At 35.8% G+C, this 19,447-nt stretch overlaps 1 protein-coding gene across 5 annotated transcripts in view; it reads right to left on the bottom strand.

Moving 5' to 3' along the window:
- Nucleotides 1–19,447, bottom strand: part of EXOC1 (exocyst complex component 1) — a 67,670-nt gene that overhangs the window by 40,649 nt on the left and 7,574 nt on the right. For 2 of the 5 annotated variants that reach the window (XM_080797497.1, XM_080797498.1), the window contains exons 3-9: nucleotides 17,250–17,380; nucleotides 14,305–14,464; nucleotides 9,441–9,628; nucleotides 7,072–7,299; nucleotides 6,735–6,867; nucleotides 5,764–5,873; nucleotides 4,911–4,964 (exon numbers count right to left, since the gene is read on the bottom strand). In XM_080797497.1, the coding sequence (XP_080653623.1) occupies nucleotides 4,911–4,964; nucleotides 5,764–5,873; nucleotides 6,735–6,867; nucleotides 7,072–7,299; nucleotides 9,441–9,628; nucleotides 14,305–14,464; nucleotides 17,250–17,380 (1,004 nt within the window). Of the gene's footprint in view, nucleotides 1–4,910; nucleotides 4,965–5,763; nucleotides 5,874–6,734; nucleotides 6,868–7,071; nucleotides 7,300–9,440; nucleotides 9,629–11,167; nucleotides 11,189–14,304; nucleotides 14,465–17,249; nucleotides 17,381–19,447 lie in introns of all 5 variants that reach the window. The other 3 variants (XM_080797500.1, XM_080797499.1, XM_080797496.1) reach the window with 2 other exon arrangements.

Raw genomic sequence — 19,447 nt, 5'->3', positions numbered from 1 at the left:
GGAGAAAGAACAACAAAGAAAGCCTAAACCCAGCAGAAGAGAAGTCATAAAGATCAGAGCAGAAATCAATGAAACAGAAACCAAAAAAACAATAGAACAAATCAACGAAACTAGGAGCTGATTCTTTGAAAGAATTAATAAGATTGATAAACCCCTGGCCATACTTATCAAAAAGAAAAGAGAAAGGACCCAAATAAATAAAATCATGAATGAAAAAACAAAATCATGAATGAAAGAGGAGAGATAACAACCAACACCAAAGAAATACAAACAATTATAAGAACATACTATGAGCAACTCTATGCCAACAAATTTGACAATCTGCAAGAAATGGATGCATTCCTAGAGACATATAAACTACCACAACTGAACCAGGAAGAAATAGAAAACCTGAATAGACCCATAACCAGTAAGGAGATTGAAAAAGTCACCAAAAATCTCCAAACAAACAAAAGCCCAGGGCCAGATGGCTTCCCAGGGGAATTCTACCAAACATTTAAATACCTATTCTCCTGAAACTGTTCCAAAAAATAGAAATGGAAGGAAAACTTCCAAACTCATTTTATGAGGCCAGCATCACCTTGATCCCAAAACCAGACAAGGATCCCATCAAAAAAGAGAATTACAGACCAATATCCTTGATGAACACAGATGCGAAAATTGTCACCAAAATACTAGCCAATAGGATTCAACAGTACATTAAAAGGATTATTCACCATGACCAAGAGGGATTTATTCCAGGGCTGCAAGGTTGGTTCAACATCCGCAAATCAATGTGATACAACACATGAATAAAAGAAAGAACAAGAACCATATGATACTCTCAATAGATGCAGAAAAAGCATTTGACAAAGTACAGCATCCCCTCCTGATCAAAACTCTTCAAAGTGTAGGGATAGAGGGCACATACCTCAATATTATAAAGCCATCTTTGAAAAACCCACCACAAATATCATTCTCAATGGAGAAAAACTGAAAGCTTTTCCGCTAAGGTCAGGAACACGACAGGGATGTCCATTATCACCACTGCTATTCAGCATAGTACTAGAAGTCCTAGCCTCAGCAATCAGACAACAAAAAGAAATTAAAGGCATCCAAATCGGCAAAGAAGAAGTCAAACTATCACTCTTCGCAGATTATATGATAGTATATGTGGAAAACCCAAAAGACTCCACTCCAAAACTGCTAGAACTTGTACAAGAATTTAGTAAAGTGTCAGGATATAAAATCAATGCGCAGAAATCAGTTGCATTTCTCTACACCAACAACAAGACAGAAGAAAGAGAAATTAAGGAGTCAATCCCATTTACAACTGCACCCAAAACTATAAGATACCTAGGAATAAACCTAACCAAAGAGGCAAAGAATCTATACTCAGAAAACTATAAAGTACTCATGAAAGAAATTGAGGAAGACACAAAGAAATGGAAAAATGTTCCATGCTCATGGATTGGAAGAACAAATATTGTGAAAATGTCTATGCTACCTAAAGCAATCTACACATTTAATGCAATCCCTATCAAAATCCCACCCAGTTTTTTCAAAGAAATGGAACAAATAATCCTAAAATTTATATGGAACCAGAAAAGACCTCGAATAGCGAAAGGAATATTGAAAAAGAAAGCCAAAGCCGGTGGCATCACAATTCCAGACTTCAAGCTCTATTACAAAGCTGTCATCATCAAGACAGCATGGTACTGGCACAAAAACAGACACATAGATCAGTGGAACAGAATAGAGAGCCCAGAAATAGACCCTCAACTCTATGGTCAACTAATCTTCGACAAAGCAGGAAAGAATGCCCAATGGAAAAAAGACAGACTCTTCAATAAATGGTGTTGGGAAAATTCGACGGCCACATGCAGAAAAATGAAGGTGGACCATTTCCTTACACCACATACGAAAATAGAGTCAAAATGGATGAAGGACCTCAATGTGAGAAAGGAATCCATCAAAATCCTTGAGGAGAACACAGGCAGCAACCTCTTCAACCTCAGCCACAGCAACTTCTTCCTAGGAACATCACCAAAGGGAACGGAAGCAAGGGCAAAAATGAAGTATTGGGATTTCATCAAGATCAAAAGCTTTTGCACAGCAAAGGAAACAGTTAACAAAACCAAAAGATAACTGACAGAATGGGAGAAGATATTTGCAAATGACATATCAGATAAAGGGCTAGTGTCCAAAATCTATAAAGAACTTAGCAAACTCAACACCCAAAGAACAAATAATCCAATCAAGAAATGGGCAGAATACATGAACATACATTTCTGCAAAGAAGACATCCAGATGGCCAACAGACACATGAAAAAGTGCTTAACATCACTCGGCATCAGGGAAATACAAATCAAAACCACAATGAGATATCACCTCACACCAGTCAGAATGGCTAAAATTAACAAGTCAGGAAATGACAGATGCTGGCGAGGATGCGGAGAAAGGGGAACCCTCCTACACTGTTGGTGGGAATGCAAGCTGGTGCAGCCACTCTGGAAAACAGCATGGAGGTTCCTCGAAAGTTGAAAACAGAGCTACTCTATGACCCAGCAATTGCACTACTGGGTATTTACCCTAAAGATAAAAAACGTAGTGATCCGAAAGGGTACGTGCACCCGACTGTTTATAGCAGCAATGTCTACAATAGCCAAACTATGGAAAGAACCTAGATGTCCATCAACAGATGAATGGATAAAGAAGATGTGGTATATATACACAATGGAATACTATGCAGCCATCAAAAGAAATGAAATCTTGCCATTTGCGACAACGTGGATGGAACTAGAGTATATCATCCTTAGTGAAATAAGTCAATCGGACAAAGACAACTATCATATGATCTCCCTGATATGAGGAAGTGGAGATGCAACATGGGGGTTTAGGGGGGTAGGAGAAGAATAAATGAAGCAAGATGGGATCAGGAGGGAGACAAACCATAAGTGTCTCTTAATCTCACAAAACAAACTGAGGGTTGCTGGGGAGAGAGGGGTCGGGAGAGGGGGGTGGTGTTATGGACACTGGGGAGGGTATGTGCTATGGTGAGTGCTATGAAGTGTGTAAACCTGGCGATTCACAGACCTGTACCCCTGGGGATAAAAATACATTAGATGTTTATAAAAAATAATAATAATAAATTAAAAAAAATTTTTAAAAAGTTTTTACTTGGTAAAATAAAAAATTGGTGACTTAAGGGGCACTTGGGGGCTCAGCTGTTAAGCGTCTGCCTTCGGCTCAGGCCATGATCTCAGGGTCCTGGGGTCGAGCCCTGGATCGGGCTCCTTGCTCAGCCAGAAGCCTGCTTCTCCCTCTTCCTCTCTCCCTGCTTGTGTTCCCTCTCTCGCTGTCTCTCTCTCTCTAATAAATAAAATCTTTAAAAAAAAAAAAATTGGTGACTTAGTAAGTCTCCAAATTTTATTTCTTTTAATTTTACTGATGTGTGAATTTTAAAGACTGGCAATCAGTGCTCTTAAATTACTGTTAGGTTGTGATCAACAGATTATTTCCACTGTAGTCTTCTGTACGGTAGTCATAGATGTTGAATACAGATACATTTGCCAAAAACCGCATTGCAGACTCTGTTCAAGTCTTCTTATCTTATCCATGATGCCATACTTGACTACCTATACTTTCTGTAAACTCACTTCTATTAAAATTTTTTAGCACTTGTACATATATACACATAAACTATGTATACATAGTCATACAATTAACAATTTCATATATGCATTGCTGTAGAGCTTTAAGTACATTAGTCTTAATGCCTCCTTAGAAGCATCTGGAGTGTAGGAGGCATTTCTTATATATGGCAACAAGTATTTACGAGGCACACAGTGAAAATCTGCTAACTGACAAAGAGATGCACTATAATATGGTAATCAACTTTTCCCAGCTCCTTTGTTCCAAAGCTAGGACTAGAAATACCCATGTTTCCGAACCTTTTTGCTAAGTGGCTTGATGACTGAATTTGACACACACAAAAATCTATTTTCTGTACTTGAGACACCCTCCTCCACTTTCTTCAGCACATTCTAGGTTGTTACAACATTCTGGTTTTTCAACATGCATCACTCACATGTTACAATACATATTAGATTTTCAGAACTCGAAGCATTCATAGTAAACAAAGCCATTAGTTTACAAGGCAAGGAAGCAAAATCATAAATTAACTGCATGTTACAACAAACAATGAAGGGTTCAGAAAGGACTACTCTTGACCTACAGTAACATTTCAACATTCCAACATTTCCAATGCCATCTACAAATGTGGATAACATCACTATCAATGCTGTCATTTTTAAAAACTATGGAATTGGGCAGAAATAAATATTAAAATACTAATGTAAGAAAAATGTGATTAGTATTTCTTGTGTGACTTCTAGATTTACTTTTTTCTTGATACTTTTCAGGTCAAGTGAAACGTTAAGAGTCTTCTCCAGTGTTTCCCTCACACCCTTAGCTGGATGGTCTTCCTTTATGCTTGCATGTGTGACCACTATGATAACATTCACCCTTCCTAAGTATATCTACCTCCTTCCCTTAGACTGTGAGTCATTTGAGAACAGGATCAGCCTCTCACTTATCCCAAGTAAATGTCTGGTGTGTATCCCAGTCACCTGGTAAAAGGTTTCTTTCTTTTCTTTTCTTTTTTTTTTTGGTAAAAGGTTTCTAAATAAATGAAGGAGTGAGTGAAAGAATGACAGGAGGAGAGGCAAGCAGAAGGAGATGAAATGCCTTTCTGGCGAAAATAAACTTTTTGCTATGGGATATTAAAAAACTGCTATAAATATGGTTAACAGGCAGCTTAAGTCAGTAAAGTTATAATCTATAAAGATTCTGCTGCTGTTAAGTTTAGCAAACTTTATAGAAAAAAAAAAAAGAATCAGAGAAGCTTGAGCCAAATTTGATGTACTCACAGGCACCGAAAGAAAGTAGGACCTGTTATAGAGCTGAAGGAGGGCCTGAGTAAACTAATCAGAAATAAAATATAGTAAATACAATTGTTTCAGAATACTGCAAAGTGAAAGGTTTCAGACAGCATTTCTTGAAGAACAAAATTTCTCTCAACTTTTTTGGTCCAATAACCCTAATAAGAGATGAAAAACATTAAGAAACCTAATTTATTACGCCAGATTAAAATGCCTTCTATTTAAATTCTTTTGAGGTACTCTTATTATTATTTATATTATACATAAATATATATATATTATATATCTTAATATTATTTATATTAATATTATTGCCACAACCTTAATTATAACCTCCTTTTCCATATAAAAATGTAGACAAAGGGTTCATATAAAAATTAAATCAAATGGAATTTACAACTCAGCTATATTCAGTTTTCTCCCATATAAAAATACACACAGCCGATGAAACATTAAAAACACTTGAGTCAAGTCTTGGTCCTCACCTCAAAATATTGGAAAATAAAACAGGCTAAGCAGCAAACATGTAACAAGTTTGGACTTACTTCCATAAATAAGAACATATAAGTGGTATATGTAACAAGTAGGCAGAGTTACTTATCTGATTTCTAGAATCAGAGTTTCAGTTGAAAGGAACTAGACTGTCTACCTGAGACAGTTGAGGCCCAACATACACCTATGAGCAAATACTTAAAAAAAAATCTTATTTAAAAATCTCAAAATTGAATAAACATGTGAAAGAATATACTGTGATCTCAATTAAACACATTATAATTTCTGTGGAAATATATATATAAAAGCTAATAGAAACATGGCAGTGTTATTAATGAAATAAAATTACCTGTTGAACAAAAACATTGTTGAGGTGACTGGCCAGTCTCCGGGCAAACTGCTCGCGCAAATCACTGAAACGCTGCTGCTGCTGTTTGACTGCCTGGAGCATGTCATGGCCTGAAACCAGAACATTTCTTGACTGATTTAAGACATAAAAAGATTTCTCTGCTCTTCAATGAATAGATTTATTTTATTATTTTTTTTTAAAGATTTTATTTATTTATTTGAGAGTGAGAGAGTTGAGAGAGAACATGAGAGGGGAGAAGGTCAGAGGGAGAAGGAAACTTCCCATGGAGCTGGGAGCAGATGTGGGACTCGATCCCGGGACTCCGGGATCATGACCTGAGCCAAAGGCAGTCGCTTAACCAACTGAGTCACCCAGGCGCCCCCAATGAATACATTTATAACAGTCTCCATATTTATATTTTGAAGAACCCCAAGTTTTACTGGTTTATTCGTTTGCTTTATAAAAGGAAGGTAAAAAGAGGAGAAAACGGTATAGCACAGTGGTTCTCCAAGAGTGGTCCTGCCTCAGCATTGTCTGGGAACTGCTGGAAATTGGGATACTGGAGCTTTGGCCCAGACCTACTGAATCTGGGGCTGGGGCCAGGCAATAACATGTTTTAACAAACCCTCTCCACGATTCTGAGCAAACTCAAGTTTTGGAGCCACTGGCCTAATAAAACCTCCTGTTCTCCGGTCTATTGAAATCATCGACTCTGTGCTAGGTTCTGTAGAGAGTATTAAAGAAAAATCATGGTGTTGACTAGAATCATTGATGATCAATCACAGAAACTAAAGGAAAAAGTTCTTAGTGCCAAGAGAAACATGTTTGGAAAGATGTGAAACTGGTTTGAGGAGCTAATACTACAGTCCCCTACACCACTTGCACTATGTATTTCCTGTTAAAAGCTTTATACCATGTTACAGGCTTAGTCTCAGATTCTTGGTCAGATTTTACTATTTCAATGAACATACCTGGACGAAGAGCTACATTCATGCACTGCAAAAGGGCATCAGCAGCATTGGTGCAGGCCTCAATGCCTCTAGAAGAGGAGAGATCTCCTTCCTGAAGGGCCTTTATATGACCTTTGGCCAAGTCCATGTGGTTCTGGAATTTACATATAAATATACCATTTACACATGTAATTTTGGGAAATTTACAGGTAAGATGCTACTTAATCCTATAAGGTATTAGAATTATTTTAAATCTTACTCTCATAAGGAATTTAGAAAATGTTCACAAAAGGGTTTTATATACTAGATTATCTTTTTTTATTTTTTGTTGGTGGGAGCAATTTACCAACATACTTACCACAAGAAACTCTATTTCAGACAGGAGCTTTACATTATTAGTGTTACTCAGATGAATTAGGTGGTTGCTTTCTGAGATCTGATCCATTTGTTCTTTCACACTTTGGAGCATTTCCTCGTAGCTGCTCAGTTTCAACTCAATCTGATCTACCTCCTTTAGAGCCTCATCCAACAACTTCATCAGGATGTTTACTTGCTTTTCAGAGGCCATGATTGATTGGATGTTGGCCTACAAATTGAAAAACAAAAGTAACTCTTCCCATTATTTAAATGGATAAAAGAAGTATAAGATGAAATATTGCAAAATCCCTTTGACAGCCGAGTAACAAAGCTTGGTATGCATCTATACATTTCTTTTAGTTTATCACTCTATGTTTATGCTCCCTTTTTACACAGTATTTCAAGCAGATACACTTGCCTCTCTATCAAGGTTAGGGACCATGCCTCAGTATTTCATATTTCCCCAGGCTGTACAAGTAGGGTTTTGCCCCACAATGTCTCATCAGTGTCGATATTTCCCATTTCTGGTATTTCCAATTCTACCAGCTATAAAAATCTTCTATACTTCTTAACATTGTTGTAAAATGCTAAAAAAAATATGCCTAATCACCCGTGTAATACTTTAATCAAGAGGGTAGCAGCAGTATATCAGTCTTTGAAGGATACACTGAACTAACTTAAAACTGTAGTATAATTGGTACTTACGTGATATGGAAGAGCCATGACCATAAGACCATATGGCCACAGACTATATATCCATAAGATAGCTCCTTCTATTTTCTTCTTTCTTTTCTCTTTCATTTGCAACTACTGTACGTTTTTTTTCCAGGCAAAGCAGGAACAAACCACCATCCCCTTATCATTGTTTTCTAAGTGATTCTGACTATTGATTCTAAATTTTCTGAAATATGGAAGCTGTCAAATCCAAAATAAAACTGGGAAGCAATGTGATAACTTGTAACATAGATGCAATATTTAGTAGAAAAGAAATTATAAACGACTAAGCCACACTAAGAAGGCAGGTAATGGGGTATGAGCAAAAAACTTGGACTAGGAATGAAAAGAATTTCACTGGACAGAAGATACTGTAATTTCGCACATATTGTATATGCTATTCATAATATTCAATATTCAACTGTGAGTGCAACCCAACTGCAAAAGTCAGCAAGGCTCTGGGCCACTGAATAGATCTCTCAAGAAGCAGACCCGGGGCTTGACCTTGTCCAGGACAACTTCCACTGTAACATCTTTAAGTTTCTTCTAGCCTTAGCTTCTGGTGAGTTTTATAAACTTGTAAACTTGCACTATTTGTGTAATCTCAGGGCCTGAGTTCAACCTCATAAATTCTGCACCTTTCATGTATAATATGCCAAAATTCTTTAAGTGTTTAAAATATTCTTCATTCTCTAAGGTTTTTTAAAAAATCATTTTTATTAACATATAATGTATTACTTGCCCCAGGGGTACGGGTCTGTGAATCATCACTTTTACACAATTCACAGCACTCAACATAGCACATATACCCTCCCCAATGTCCACAACCCAACCACCCTATCCCTACCCCCCCATCCCCCACAACCCTCAGTTTGTTTTGTGAGATTAAGAGTCTCTCATGCTTGTCTCCCTCCCGATCCCCTCTTGTTTCATTTTTTCCTTTCCTACCCCCCCCACAACCCCCCTCCCTGCCTCTCAAATTTGAGGTTTTTCTTAAATGCTTACTTTGTCTAAACAAAACAAAAAACACGTTCTTATTCTAGACTTTACCAATATTAGTGGTGTTATTTTTAGCTGTCTTTTAGCTTTTTACTTTCTAAAGATGTGCTTTAGTTTACAGACTCAGAAACTGTGCATACGAATTAAAAAGAGCTATCCCAAAACATTTTAGCAGGAGAGCCAAACATCCTTTTCCCCTGGCTCCTTGTTTTCACTATACGTATTCTGCTCCATTTGGGGACACGATTCACTTATTTCAAACTAATTTTTCTATTTCTAATTTGTACCTTCCCCCCCCCACCCCAAACACAAAAATGCTATTCTTTTGCACTGAACTATTCTGCGGTATTTCAGAGGCTGGGGAGAGGTGACCCCAAGTCGGTTTCTGGTTGGCTACTTTTTTCCCATCACTTTGTGTCAAGAACCTCCCCAAATCCCCAACCTCAGCCAACTGCCTTCGCTGGCCTGATGAACAGGAATGGTTCCGTCTTTTGAACAAGAGCAGTGGAAGATAAGGCATCTGGTAATGTGCTTATGGAGAGAGACAGCAATCATCACAGTATAAAGGCTTAGGTGCTGAGGAAGTAAAATCTGAACATCCCTGGTCTTCTCAGTCCACTACATATCAGTCATTTACAGATTATAAAAAGGTCTTACCCCATCCAGCACCTGCAGCTCTCTGGACAACCTTTCTGCAAAGGCCTCAGCATTAGAGATTGCACATTCACAGCCTTCCATCATTATTTCAATATCCTGCTCTTCTCTTGCATTTAACTCTTGGTATACATCTACTACCTCTTCATCACCTCCTGTCACACTCTGATTTTCTCCACTTGGAACAGACTCTTAAAGAGGGTAAAAATTAAAAATAAAGTAGTAAAAAAGGAGGAAGGACAATAGCATGGTACTTATAGTCAGTTATAAGCACAGGTCACATTTAGTGGCTGGAAAATAGGAAAGAATGATTCAGGATATTAAAAAAACCTTATTTTTATGAAAAACTGCATATGTTAATATAATTTTTACTGTAACATTTACTTTAACAAACACAAAGCATGCAGTCTAATTCACTCACTTTTAAGTGTTAAAACAGGCTTTATAACAATTTCCCAAAACATAATTAAACTATGAAAATGAATACAAAACCAGAAACAAACTATATGGGAACAGCCTAATCTTTTTTTCCTATCTGAGGTGGTTGTTGGTCTAACAAAACAATGACTATGAATTTAGGGCACATAAAAAATAATTTGCTTTCCTTCTTTTCCCCCGGTAACATTTTTCTTTTGTTCTTTTTTGTCCTGGTTATGCTTCTTTTTCCAAATAACTTTTAGTTGAAATGAAAAGTGTATTCACGATTTATTTTGGGTATTAAAAATAATAACTGAATTCTCCATCTCTTTGTTTAAAACACTTTCACATGCATTGATAAAATTTCTAAAGATCAGGTATAAAAGTTTTCTCAATAAGTCTAGAGTAACAAGAGCAACAATAACATGGCTATTCAAAATTACAAATATTTAAATGGTCTTCATGCTTCTTACAAAAGACCAAGAGGTCAAACGTAAGGTGTTTCTGGATAAATGTTTCAATTCAATTTTTTTTTTAATTCAATTTTTTGAGAAAATATACTTAGCTTGTGGGATTTTACATAAAGCGTGAGGTTAGGAGAGGTAACGTGAAAAAAAATTATTTTTATCCCCTAACTAAAACTCTAAATAAAGTTATTGATTTTCATAAACTTAATAGGACATGATTTAAATCACAATCTTCGGACACTTTAAATATTCATTATTTTGTATGCAAATGAAACATTTACATGCTGCATGACTTGACATATGTTAATTTGTTCTAGGAAAAAACCAACTGACTCAAAGTAATAAATGATTTACTCTTAAGAATGATAATTAGGAAGGTTTAGATAATATCCCAGAATAAAAAAGGAGGGGAATAAAACTCTTGGTACAGGCAATTACAGATTACAGTATATGAATAGTTCTTTAGACAGGCATCACCTAGTTCCCTGTCCTTTGAACGAGTCCATTTTAGCTCACTGTGGAAATGTCAAATTGTCACATCTGACAGTTTATTAGCCACTAGGGGGCAGGGACTGCCGAAACTATACAGCTCCTTACACAAGCAGATATTTAAAATAAATAAATATTTTAAACGACCATAATTGCTTCAGAAGTATTTTCTCTTCTATGAAACAGTCCTTTGAAAGTCAATAATGAATCCTATCATTAATTTTATTACTATATGGATTTTGTGGTAATAAACCTGTCCCTATGCACAATTTCATAAAATATGCAACCAACAGTACATAACAATGGCAAGTAATAAAAAATATATGGAATAGAATAAAAAGAAAAGGTGTTACGCACCTTCTGTAACTTTAGGCAGTTCTGGAGAGTAAAAAGGTATGAAAAAAGCAGAGGAAAGTAAGCAAAGAATATTAGCTGGGTAGAAAAGTATACAGGTTTAAAATTTTTAAAATACTACCCATATTTCATTTGAACTTCTGATACATCAGAGTTTAAAAGACAACGTCCAAATCAAGTACAAAATGGAAAGATCCTCAGAAACTAAATTTCCAAAGTTAATTCTCTTATTCTTTTTCTGACAATGACTAAAAATACATTTATCTTCCTATTTTTTTCCTTTCTTTTAAGAAACAGCACCAACTAGTCCTTGGAGAAAACTGGGAAATAGATCACTTCCTGAGAATTATTTTTAGGTCAGATCTGACTCATGCATTTAGTCTAGTTATTTTCACTCAAGGCCCCAAAACTTTACCCAGACACTCCCTCATAATAGATTAGTCATAAAACACTGTTAGAAAGGACGAGATTGAAATAATTAAAAAACAAAAACAAAAACAAAACCCACAACACACGAGATATGTGTTCAAGCTGGCTTTTAAGGATTCAAGTCAAAGATTTCTTTTTTAAAATCTGGTTATAAGAATGAAAAAGAAAAAGCCAAACAAAAACTTGACTCTACTTTGACTGCTAACAAAAATCCTCCTTTAAAAACCTTGAAAGCCTTCTGCTGAGAGACCCTACTTACTAGCGTAAACATTCAATTGTCACCAATAAAAACCACTAAAGAAGCCACTGTTAGCATTTACAGTGAAGTATGACTTGGATGATTACTTATCTCTTAAAAGTAGATGGTGATAATTTCTTACTTGTTTTCTAACATCACCCAAAACTTAGACACATTTATTGTTTTTTCTAAATGGGAATCAACTGCTATGATTTCAAAATCCATTAAAACATTAACACAAATTTGCAGACATTAAGAAAACTATTCTCAGGGCGCCTGGGTGGCTCAGTGGGTTAAAGCCTCTGCCTTCGGCTCAGGTCATGATCTCAGGGTCCTGGGATCGAGCCCCACATCGGGCTCTCTGCTCTGCTCTGCTCAGCGGGGAGCCCGCTTCCTCCTCTCTCTCTGCCTACTTCTCTGCCTACTGTCAAATAAATAAATAAAATCTTAAAAAAAAAAAAAAAGAAAAGAAAACTATTCTCTGGACCTCCTCTAAACCAAAGCACAGTTATTGATTTATGAAAAATGATATTAATAGTGAGATCCTTAAGGACCTTCGCAGTACACCTAAAATTAGTCTGAACTTACAACTTTTATAAACATGAAAATGTCTACATTTTTTGCTTTAGGCCTTGAAAAATTAATGTCTTTTTTTTTTTAAGCTAGACATTTCATTCTAAAAAACAGCAAGTCTTTTTATTGATTATGGTAATATCTCTTAATGAGGGAAACCAGATAATATTTCTTAATGAGGGAAAAACCAGGTATTTTCCCATAATTCAATGAAATGTATTGGTTTAAAACATGTCGTAGGCAATGAGTAACATCTGGAAATACACAATGTTTAAAAACAAAGAGCAATCATTCCCTCAATTAAATGTTCAACCCTGAAATGGCAAAAAAGTAAATAAAATAAAAGCTGTTCAAAACAAATTAAACCACTATTCAAGGCATGAAAAATTACCATCAATTTCTTTAAGGTCATTCCCTCAATATACTCAATTGACAAGACACTGGGGTCTACTGTTGGTGAAATGGCAACGCCGAGGGCTTCACAAGGGCTTCACTGGGGGAAGTAGCACAGGGCCTGACAGATGGGACTTGCCTCTGCCAGTTTCAAGCATCAAACCTGAAACCAGTAACGGGCTTACTAATTACTAAATGTTGGGAAGGGATACTGTATTTCAGGGAAATATCCACAGGCAAACAGAAAAGGAGCAAGTAAAACAGAATAGAGAAAGGACAGAGGCAAGTGGCTGAGTAAATAAATAGTTTGAAGCATCTGAAACACCATTTTTATAGGTCAAAATGTTTGAATACTAGCTATTTCAGATGTTTTAACTGAACAGAATGAAGCTCCTATTTTAAAATGCTAATATACAACTTAGGACAAATCTGAGTTTTCTTACTAATATATATTATTTGGAATAAATCTGGTTTTTTTATTAATAAAGAGGAGCAACAACTCTTCTTCTGCCTACTAGCTGTTATTTCAACTGCTTTCTTTGAGATAAATACAACACAAATTGTATCCACAAGGCATACAGAATCATTTTCTTACAATGTTTATGTCTTTATGAAAGAAATTTTAAAGGAATAACATTTCATTGTGAATTTTTAATAAATAAGTTTTCATCTTGTAACACAAAATAATCCATAGTAACATCCCTGAAGATATACTGATCAAAAATATCCTATTTAACTTCATGTCTAAGGATTTTACCCTGATAAGATAATAAGAGCTAATATTTGTTGAGTACTTATTATACACCTGGCACTATTCTCATCACTGCCATTTATCAAATAATTTAATCCTCACAACAATCCTATGGAGTGGATACTACTAATTATCACTATTTCTGAGATAAAGAAAACTGAAACATAGAATAATCCAAGGTCACATGACTGGTAAGTGACAAAGCCAGGTTATATTCTTAACCACTACACTTACACTCTGCACAAAAATACAACTACAAGAATATTCATGTCAAAATTATTTAAAATAAGCAAAGACTGGAAATTTTAAAATAAATGATTAGTTAAATAAAATAGGATATATTCATATAATGGAATACTATGGTACTACTAAAAATAATGTTGGGGTAAGTTATTTAATAACGTGAAAAATGTTCATTATAAGAAAAATGCTCATTATAAGAAAAAGTATGTTAGAAAACAGAATGTGAATTTTAAAAAAGTTTTTAAATATGCATAGAAAAAAGACTGGAAGAATGTCTAACAAAACATCAACAGCAGTTATCTGAAGATTAAGTTTATAAGTGATTTTTATCTATTTAGTTTAATGTATCAATTTCTATAATGAGCAAGTATCATTTCTGCAACAAGAAAAATTATTTTTCAACTCCTTTGCAATTTAAGGTAAATCAGTAAGCTAATCATTTTGAGTAATGTCAAATTATATATTCACTTATAGATATACTGATTTCACATAAGCATTTTTATTTAACTTTACCTTCCAAGAGCTGTGAGCTAACATTGACAAAATCGATTTTCTTCCGGAGATATCGCTGATTCAATTTCCAAATGCATGAAATAAATGCATTCTTTTCAGCAGTGCTGCTGGCAACCCACTTATATATTTTTTCAAAATGTAAATCAAATTCAGGATTTTCCTAAAATAAAAATATACAAAAGATATTGTTTTGGATCAGATCCCTTTTGCATTATTATAAAGGCTATATTTCAATAAAATGAAAAGAAGTTGTTCTTTTAAAAAAAAAATCACCATAAAACATCAGCAAAGTGACTTACAGAGAACAGTTCAGAGAATTCAATTTATAGGAAAAACTTTGTTTACCTCCCAAAAGAAGCTGGATAAAAAAAACAACACAGTGTTTCAGTATTTTCCTTCCTATGCCCCTTAGGTATATGAGTAGAAGTACAGGATGTCTAGGTAAAAGCTTTGTGGCCCGACTTCCTGGTCTATAAGATGACAATGGTCTCCAGTTTTGATGTGGACCTATTTTTTCTTTTTAAACTGCCTCTGGGGTTTTAGAGCTATACCTCTTCTTTGATGATAACACACGATTATTCATAACTGTGATCAGACACTAGCTCCTTCGTAAAGAATATGTCTTCTAATTATAACATATGAGAAAGAAATACATTCTACATCCTGGTGTGGTTCCCAAGAACAAAAGAGGTGAAAGCAGGGACTGATTCTGCCTTCAATTCTGCAAACAGAGAAAGATCAAAGGTGCCTCAAAAATAAAAAAATCCTGGCTAGCCTGGAAGTTCTTTCAAACGACCAAGAAGCTCAACCTGTGGGAGAAGTGCAGTCTGCTCCGTCTCTCCGGCCGGCTTGCAGCCGTGATTCCGTACCAGGCTAATATTTCCCACTGAATGCAGAATCACTTGACTGCTATCTAAAACACGAAACCATACGGATGTATGCTCTTCTTCACATCCAAAGAATTAAAAATAGATCCAAATTGTTCTTAATGTCCTACGGAAGGCTACTAGTATATCCGATTCATTCAAAGTGTCATTTTGGGGGGGGGGTGGAAATGTAAATAATTGCCTCCAGGGTAAAGGCGATGATATCAGACTTCCACTGTGAAGAGTGGGGATAATTTAGGGATCAGGACTTGCCCTGGTACAACAATCACATAAAGGCAGCACGGAACTACTAATTAGCTCAATAAGCAGAACCGACGTATCAGAAGATTAAAAATTTGCATTTCCAATAAAAAGGTAATTGTATTACTTATTAAAAAAATCTAAGAGTATTGGCAACTAATCTAAAACTTGATGGGAAATGATCACTTCCCTGGGAATACTTCCCATAATGCCATAAAAGAAGCTGAGTGCTCCAGTGGCAACGCTCACACAGATCAATGTGTGACACTAAATGGCTAATGTTAGGCTATGTATAAAAATTTTATGTTTTATATCCATATATAGGGTGCACACGCCAAGGTGCCTACATAAAATGAAAAAAACAACAATATCCATTAAGAAAGCCAGCAATAGGAGGCATCAGCTGTGAGAAAGCATGCAGATAAGCATCAGCAATGTTAGTGAATTATGCAAGTCAGTGAGCTTATCAAGTGCAAAACTATTGAAGGAAAAAGCCTCTTTAATAAAGACACATTTCTAAAAAGCTCTTACAGCATTTTCTCTTAAATAGAAACCTAGCAAAAAAGTCTCTACTCTCGCTCTTTTCCCAGGGTAACAGAATATATTAAATAAGTTATTAAAGTGTTTTGGGTACCCCTTAGGGATAAAGCTGCAACCCAGTGTGCCTAAAAAACTTCCAGAAAGGCATTCACCACCTTTGTTAGAAATCTGAATTCTGAATTGCGTATTTTAGTCATGCGAAGCTCTCCTAAGTTGTTTTTGCTTCATTTAAAAAGTATTTCACACTCAACTCAGCTGCCTGTCATTCTGTCCAGGCTTTAGTTCCCCAGAGGTCTGTACCGAGAAAAGGGTGAAATCAGACTTTTATTTTATTGGATTGTTCTACAAAGGTAGCTTCTACTTCTTTGTGCCTTTGAAGTAAATGTGTGAGACTTGAAGGGTGAAGTCAAAGGGCACCTGCAGTTACACTAATGTAAGCCTTGCTACCGGCCCCATCACAAGGGGGTGTGATGCAAAACATTCCTGCAGAAGGAACGTGAGGGGCAGGGTGAGAGAGGCTGATGGGGAAGGAGTATCTAATTTCACCAGAGGAGCGCTACTTAATTTCCTTGAAAAAAGGATATTGCTGTGAAAAGCCTGGACTTGTCAAAAATAAACATGGTCCTTTAACATGATTATTACATTATTCAATTTTCTTAAAGTTTGACTGTGGCTTCAGGGGAAAGTATAGTATTTACATTCTTGTATCTTATTCTTTAAGTTCCTTAAAATAAGGGTGTGTAACTCACCATCACTTCCTTTACTTGAGCCACAAATTTGAAACCATGGCCTCAAAGGCCAGCCTGGTTGTCTCTGCTGATGATTCTATATTAATTTGTTGAAGACAAACTAAGGAAGACTCACTTTGGTTATAGCGTTACACATGATGTTGAACTAGGTTTTATCAAAACAATGAAGGCTTTTAAAAAAAACTACTCACAACACTTTACAAATGTGTACTAATATGTGGATTTTATATTAAATATACCTAAATACCAAAATACATAGTTATTTTGCTCCAGTGTACGTAAGTTGCACAGAAACATAACTACAGCTCAAAAAAAAAAAAGCAAAAACAATGAAACCATATGCACACAGATTTATTTTAGTAGTGGGAGAATGGAAGGTTTAATAATACACTTTAGACTAATTCTTGATGAGTTGGTAGAGGAGAGGGTTATAAAACAAGAAGTTTAGATCATCTTAGAAGACAGAGGACTACGTTAGAAAATGAAAGACACTTTCTGAACACAGGTCAAAGCACTAAGAAAAACATACTTTAATAGCATCCTTGGCATCTACCACAGCAAGGTCTCGAAGGGCCCAAGCAATCTGCCTTTTGTAGAAATCTCCTTTATCAGATTTCTTGACTTTGACCATCTTCACCTGCACAGGGCGTTCAGTTGTCACTGTTGAATAAAACACACTTTCATGGCTAATAATACATTATATGTTTATTAAAAAAATAAAATAAAATAAAAAAACACACTTTCATCAGAAATATTCACTTACTCTTCACCCATTCATCCACTCATTGCAAATACAGCTGTCAGGTGCCTGTACATGGTACTAAAACAGGAGTGGTATATCCCGATATATGCCACAACCGAGGAATGCACAGAGCATCAAAGGGAACATCTAAATCAGACAAAAGGGTAGGAGGCAGATTCCTTGAGAAGCAAAGCTTCAGACCAGTTTTGAAAGAACAGTATGAGCCCTAAAGAATGACTGACCTAAGTGAAGCCAAGGGGTTTGAAAGAGCCTAACACCATTTCAGAACAGTGCTAAGTGGTTCAATATGGATTGTTTATGCAATAAAGTAGATGGAAATGAAGTTACAAAAAAAGGTGAAAGTTCAGATCATGAAGGGTCTTCATCTGAGGTTGTGGAGTGCTCTTAGAGGACTTTAATTAGGGAAATGAACTGCTCTAATTTGTTTCTAAAAATTACTCTGTCAGCAGAATAGTGGATGGATAGGAGTGAATGCCAGTACATTTAAAAATTTACATGAAGTGGATGAATCTCTAAGAAATGTAACTTACCAAAACGGACTTAAGAACAGAAAATACGGAAAATCTTCTGTATTAAAGAAATTGCATTAGTAAGGGAAAAATCTCTTCCCCAAAACCTAGTCCAACACAGGTTTACTGGTATCTTTTGCCAAGTTTTCCAAGGAAACATTCCCAACATACATAACTACTGCACTGTACAGAAAACAAGAGAACACTCCCAACTTACTTTATTGCTTTGGTTGTAAGGACAAAGAGAGTGTATAAAAGAAAATTGCAGGACCATGTCATTAATGAACCTGGGTGAAAAATCTTACAACTACAAATATACCAATAACTACCAACAAATACTGCACTGGCAAACTTAATCCAAGGGCATATACAAAAGGTAGTATTTCATTTCAACAATTCTGAGATGTACACTTTTTTCCACAGTTCAGTATTTCTGAAATCAGAGTATGTCTTAACAATTGATGTAATATCATAGCACTTTTTAAATGGTACATAAAATAATATATGATATAATTGATGGTATCTGGTACATCATGACTGAGTTATGTCATTCCAAGAATTCAATTTATCATTTGAAAAACCAAGTACAATTACTCACCACACTAATAAATTAAGGAAGTATACAATAATCTCAAAGATTTGAAAAAGCATTTGATAAAATTGAACATCCTTTCAATGATAAAAACCCAAAAAGAAAAAAAAGTCAAGAACAGAGGGGAGCTTCCTTTGCACTGTAAAAAACCCAATAGCAATTATACTAAAAAGTGAAGCCATTCCTTTTGAGATCAACACTGTATTGATGGTCCTAACCAGCAGACTAAAGCAACAGAAATAAATAAAAAATATAAAGACTATTGGGGCACCTGGGTGGCTCAGTGGGTTAAAGCCTCTGCCTTTAGCTCAGGTCATGATCCCAGGGCCTGGGATCGAGCCCCGCATCGGGCTCTCTGCTCAGCAGGGAGCCTGCTTCCCCCTCTCTCTCTGCCTGCCTCTCCACCTACTTGTGATCTCTCTCTGTCAAATACATAAATAAAATCTTTAAAAAAATATATAAAGACTATAAAGGAAGACAATATCACTACTTAGAGTCTGTGGGCAAATAATCAGAATTAATAAGAAAGTCTAGCAAGATTGATATAGAAATCCATATAAAAAGCCAACTGTATTTCCAGATTCTAATAAATGATTTTTAAAATGTATTAATGTTCAATAAATTAAAAGCTTCTGCTCTGCAAAAGACAACATCAAGAGAATTAGAAGACAAGCCAGACTGCAAGAAAATATTTGCCAAAGACACATCTAATGAAGGAATGTTATCCAAAATATACAAAGGTCTTTTTTTTTTTTTTTTTAAGATTTATTTGAGAGAGAGCACCTGCAGACATGGTAGGGGAGAGGCGGAGGAAGAGAGAGTCTTCAGCAGACTCAATGCTGAGTGCGGAGCTGACATGGGCT

The sequence above is a fragment of the Martes martes genome, assembly GCF_963455335.1.
Source record: "Martes martes genome assembly, chromosome: 2".
Classification (NCBI taxonomy): domain Eukaryota; kingdom Metazoa; phylum Chordata; class Mammalia; order Carnivora; family Mustelidae; genus Martes; species Martes martes.
Note: the sequence above shows the minus strand (reverse complement) of the source record. Positions and strands in the feature narration are given on the sequence as shown.